Below are 5,785 nucleotides of genomic sequence, written 5' to 3'. Positions count from 1 at the left end.
ATCAGCCAAGCTGTAGTATATGTGTCTACATTAGTAGTATTATATATAAAAAAATATTAAAAAAGACAATGTTAATATAACAAATATCAAAATGGAAAAACAAGAATATTAATACAATTTTTTTTTTTTTTTTTTTTTTTTTTTTTTTTTTAATTTTTACAATTTTGGTTTAGATTGTGCACTTAGTTTACTATAAGGAACTTTTTTATCAATTTATTTCTTTCAAATTTATTGTTACTATTTACAATATTTTGTGGTAATTTATTTAAAAAGTATGGCAAGGTGACCTCTAAAGATAATTTGCCATAATCGTTCGAATACTTGGGTATTTCGTACTTTCCTGCGGACTTGCTACGAGTGTTTCTACTGTGGCTTATGCGTTTCAATATGGATGAATTGTTGAAGAATTCACGAGCTATAGTTGAATTGTAGATTCCGTCGATGTTAAGTATTTCTAGGATGTTATAAAGTTCTTTGCTTTGTGTGGGTGTTGAGTTGTTGTCCGTTGTTGTTTTACTTCTATTTTTGTATAAAAGCTTAACAAGCCTGTTTTGGTATGTTTGTAGTATTCTGCAGTTTTTTGACTTTCCCCACGCAGTTACGCCATGCCTCAGTTGAGATTCCACCAATGAGAAATATGCCTGTCTAAGCACAAAGTATGGCGCGCAATTGCTAAGGTGGTATAAAGCGAACATACATTTACGTAGCTGTTTTGATAGGTGTTCAATATGCACTTTCCATTTAAAGTTGTGATCTAAATGTACGCCTAGATATTTGTAAGTATCGACGAGTTCTATGGTTGTTTCACAATTATCAACTATAGTCCCAATATCTCCGAAAGTGCAAGATCGGTGAAGGCAATCGAAATTATGGAAAGTTATTTTTACATCAGTTTTTGGTACGTGTCTAGGTCTGATATGCATAATTTTGGTTTTGTTTGCGTTGATTATAAGGCCATTGTCGTGACACCATTTGCAAAGAATGTTCAGTTCATTCTGCATTACTATTTCAGCTTCTTTTAGGTTTTTATGTTCCACAAGAATTGCAGTGTCATCTGCATAAGAAAAAGCAGTGCTGTTTTTTAGCAGTTCAATCATCTCATTTGCATAGATTATGTACAATATCGGGCCTAATTTAGATCCTTGAGGTACTCCGAAATTGACTGGCTTTTGGTAACTCAATTCATTATCAATTTTAACTGTATATTGCCTACAGTTGAGATAATCCCTAAACCAATTTAGACAATTCCCTCTTATTCCACATTTTTCTAAAGTATTTAATAGCTGCACATGCGACAGCGTGTCAAAAGCCTTGCTGAAGTCAATGAATAGTGCTAGGCAGTGATGGCTTTTATTAAGATGCTTGTTTATGTGGTTTGAGAAATATCCAAGAAGCTGATTAATATTTTTCCCTTTTTGAAACCCGAACTGGAATTTGTTTATTATTTGATATTTTATCAGGAAATTGTTAAGTCTTCTGACTACAATTTCTTCCAAGACTTTCTCCAAGACTGGTAAAATCGATATTGGTCTATAATTACTTATATCGGATTTGCTTCCACTTTTAAATATAGGCCGTACGATTGCGGTTTTTAAAAGAGCAGGTACTGACGATTCTCTTAAACTCATGTTTACAAAAGCAGTTATAACAGTTGTTAGATAGCTAGCGTTAGATTTAATGTCTATAGATCTGATGCCGTCAATTCCAGCGGTTTTTCTTACATTCAAGGAATTTAGTATGTTAAATATTTCCTCCTCATTAGTGTCCTCCATGTACAATGTATTTTGTAGACAATTACTATTATATTGATAGGTTTTGATGTTGCACGTGTGTAATATTTTCTGGACATTATTTTCGAGAGAGTTGGCAAAATTATTTGCCAAGTTTTGTGCATTCCTCATCGGAAAATTTCTTTTAATGCTTGCATCAATGTTGTCAACACGTTTACCTGTGATTCTATTTATCAATTTCCATGTTTCACGAATGTTATTTCTGTTTTCTAAAAATTCATTGTAATTGTGCCTATTTTTGGCGTAAATAATCCTTTTGTTTAATTTATTATTGAATGTCTTGTAAATTTTTTCGTTGGTTTTATTATTTTTATTCTTTTGCCATTTTTTATGTAATTTATCTCTAATTTCGCACCACTTTACTATCTCCTCGTTAAGCCACGGATACGGATTGCGTTTATTTATTTGTTTTTTAGTGGTGTATTTGGAAAGATCATAAATAGTATTGAACTGGGCACAGATTTTATTAAATAGATCATCGGTACTATTCGATCCATTTAATATAGAAATCCAATTTGTGTTTTTTATTAGTTGATTCACTTTAGAAGTGTTGATGTTAGCTTTTGTTTCCCCCTGTTTATACTCATTGTTTGCTCTGTTTCTATCTCTTAAATGATCCATACATCCAAATATTGCATAGTGGTCAGCTATTGTTGCTTTGATTACTGCAGCATATGCTCTCTTTCTCTTTCCGTTGCATCTCATGAATAGATGGTCTATGCACGTTTTTGTATTGGTAATTTGGTCTTCTCTTGTTGGCTCTGCAACCATACATTTAAGTCCATGGGAAGAGAGGATTCCAAGATATTTTGTTGTGTTAGAATTTCTCTTTATTATATCAATATTTAGGTCTCCAATTAATATAATTTCATGCTTTTTATTTACATTGGTTAGATTTTCATCTAACTCTTTTAAAAAATGTTTTGTGTTTAAATGTGGTGGACGATAGATGGCAAATAAAGAAATACTTGGATTAGTTATATTATTAATGTCTATTCTCAATGCTTCTGCAAATTTCATATGTATGTTGATTTCATGATATTGAAGACTCTCCTTTATATATATGGCAATGCCGCCACCTCTTCCTTCTCTGTTCAGGAAAGAGGAATTAAAACCATCAATTTCATAAAAGGCATTCTCATCTCTCTTTATATTTATTTCTGATAAAATTATTAGATGCGTTTTATTAACTATTTCTTTTATGTAAGCTAGAAATGTACAAAAATGTTTTCGTAGCGAACGTATGTTTACGTGAAGAATACTAATAGGATAATTCATTAATTCACTTTTTATTTCATTAAAATTATTTAGAGTTTCGTATTCGTAGTTCATGATGTAGGTTTTATTCAACTTCTCGATAGTTTTTTTTTTTCTACTTATTTATTGTTTTTTTTTTTTTTTTTTTTTTTGTGTTATTTTTCGATTTATTGTTATGTTTTTTAACTATTTTCTTTTTTATTATTATAATTATATTTGCCGCAAATAAAAATTCTTGGCTTACTTATCGTTTTGTCTCTTTTATAATATCGCTGTACAAGAACTTTTCACAGTTTTTAAAAATTGTTTTTATTACACCTGGTAAAAGCTATTTTTTTAATACACATTTATTTAACTTGATTCGGTTATTAGTTCCAACTCTGATGCATTATTAATTATTATAAAGGAAGAATTTTCATTTCTGCGAGCATAAATGTGCCCATTTCGCACCCAAACAAATTTCCATCCATTTTCTTTGGCCTTTGTTTTTGCGGCCCATAAAATTTGTCTATTGTGCGGTGTAAGTTCATCATTTATGTATATGTATCCTCCACAGTCGCTGTTTTCTTCTTCTCTCAACACGCTTGCTTGTATGCGATGACCCTTTAGTTTACCCATAAACTCTTTTTTCTTGTTCAGAGATGCAAATTCCACAACAACTTTTTTCTTGCGCTTTATTTTATACATTTTACTAATGTGTTCTGCACTCATATCCACGCCGAGAGCATCAGTTATTCTCTTAACAATAACTTCAGGCTCTGTTTCCATGTTCTCTACATTGTTAATTTCAATATTTTTTTCTAATGCTTTTTGTTCAAGTTGTTGTAATCGTTTTGTAAGTTCACCAATTTGTACCGTTTTCTCTTGGTCTTTCTTTTGCAGTTCAGACACTTGTGCTGCAATAGTCGCTACGTTTCGGTTCATCTCGGCTAATGCAGAGTCCATATGCGACTTCAGATCAGCACTTAGCGATGCCATGCTCGTTACGATCTGCTGCAAGCTGCTTTTTAAGTCGACCATGCCCGTTTTGAGTTCGGATATGTCGTTTTGTTGATATGTAGATGTTGTCTCAGTTTCTTTAAAACGTTTGGTGTTGTTGTTGACAGTCTCATCATCAACTCGTTGTTGCTTTTGTTGTTTCTCATTGTTGGCTTGACATTCTGCTAGATTTCTGTTTGGAGATTCGTTGTTTTGGTTTGTGTTGCTCTCCCCAAAGACAAAGGTTTTGTAAGTGTTGTTGGGGGATTTCCTTGGTTTACAGACATGGCATTTCCAATCATTTTTTTTTGTTTGGCTCATACTGGCGTGAGAATTCTCTGATAAAGAACAACAAGGGCTGAAGTGAAAATTGCGATTGCAATGATAACACCGAACATATTGGATTGTTGATATCGGCAGAGAGCATTGAGCACAATGATTACACGGCACTTGGAGTTGAGGCATTTTGAAACACTTGCTTTCCGCAAAATACAATGAAATAATTACTTTTAAGAGTGTTCTTAAGAGAAATAAAAACGTTTCTTATGTAGTCGAAAAAATACAAAAAATTGAAAAAATCTGTGCGCTTAGCTTTACAACACGACCGTTGGCTATGACTGCTACAGAGTAGAGAGTAGAGTAGAAGTAGAGTAGAAGTAGAGTTGAAGTAGAGTAGAGAGTAGAGTAGAAGTAGAGTAGAAGTAGAGTAGAAGTAAAGTAGAAGTAGAGTAGAAGTAGAGTAGAAGTAGAGTAGAAGTAGAGTAGAAGTAGAGTAGAAGTAGAGTAGAAGTAGAGTAGAAGTAGAGTAGAAGTAGAGTAGAAGTAGAGTAGAAGTAGAGTAGAAGTAGAGTAGAAGTAAAGTAGAAGTAGAGTAGAAGTAGAGTAGAAGTAGAGTAGAAGTAGAGTAGAAGTAGAGTAGAAGTAGAGTAGAAATAGAGTAGAAATAGAGTAGAAGTAAAGCAGAAGTAGAGTAGAAGTAGAGTAGAAGTAGAATAGCAGTAGATTAGAAGTAGAGTAGAAGTAGAGTAGAAGTAGAGTAGAAGTAGAGTAGAAGTAGAGTAGAAGTAGAGTAGAAGTAGAGTAGAAATAGAGTAGAAGTAGAGTAGAAGTAGAGTAGAAGTAGAGTAGAAGTAAAGGTAGAGTAGAGGTAGAGTAGAAGAAGAGTAGAAGTAGAGTAGAAGTAGAGTAGAAGTAGAGTTGAAGTAGAGTAGAGAGTAGAGTAGAAGTAGAGTAGAAGTAGAGTAGAAGTAGAGTGGAAGTAGAGTAGAAGTAGAGTAGAAGTAGAGTAGAAGTAGAGTAGAAGTAGAGTAGAAGTAGAGTAAAAGTAGAGTAGAAGTAGAGTAGAAGTAGAGTAGAAGTAGGGTAGAAGTAGAGTAGAAGTAGAGTAGAAGTAGAGTAGAAGTAGAGTAGAAGTAGAGTAGAAGTAGAGTAGAAGTAGAGTAGAAGTAGAGTAGAAGTAGAGTAAAAGTAGAGTAGAAGTAGAGTAGAAGTAAAGTAGAAGTAGAGTAGAAGTAGAGTAGAAGTAGAGTAGAAGTAAAGTAGAAGTAGAGTAGAAGTAAAGTAGAAGTAGAGTAGAAGTAGAGTAGAAGTAGAGTAGAAGTAGAGTAGAAGTAGAGTAGAAGTAGAGTAGAAGTAGAGTAGAAGTAGAGTATAACTAGAGTAGAAGTAGAGTAGAGTAGAGATGCCAAGTATGATCCGCATCGGTTTAAAAAATAATAGGTCCCATATAAAATGATCCCCGGATTTGACTTCTTCAGCCC

General features: G+C 33.1%; 1 protein-coding gene across 1 annotated transcript; it reads right to left on the bottom strand.

Moving 5' to 3' along the window:
• Window positions 1–3,398: 3,398 nt before the first annotated feature.
• Window positions 3,399–4,346, bottom strand: LOC131998396 (uncharacterized). Its single transcript, XM_059370683.1, has one exon. It carries the CDS (start codon window positions 4,344–4,346, stop codon window positions 3,399–3,401), a length of 948 nt encoding a protein of 315 aa, XP_059226666.1.
• Between the last annotated feature and the right edge of the window lie 1,439 nt (window positions 4,347–5,785).

This window comes from Stomoxys calcitrans, unplaced genomic scaffold (genome assembly GCF_963082655.1).
Source record: "Stomoxys calcitrans unplaced genomic scaffold, idStoCalc2.1 SCAFFOLD_84, whole genome shotgun sequence".
In the NCBI taxonomy this organism is placed as follows: Eukaryota; Metazoa; Arthropoda; class Insecta; order Diptera; family Muscidae; genus Stomoxys; species Stomoxys calcitrans.
The sequence above is the reverse complement of the archived record's forward strand: the minus strand, read 5'-3'. Positions and strand labels throughout refer to the sequence as shown.

Bases quoted from the DNA above. Each gene is read 5' to 3' on its own strand.
- LOC131998396 (XM_059370683.1), bottom strand. From the start codon at position 4,346: ATGAGCCAAACAAAAAAAAATGATTGGAAATGCCATGTCTGTAAACCA.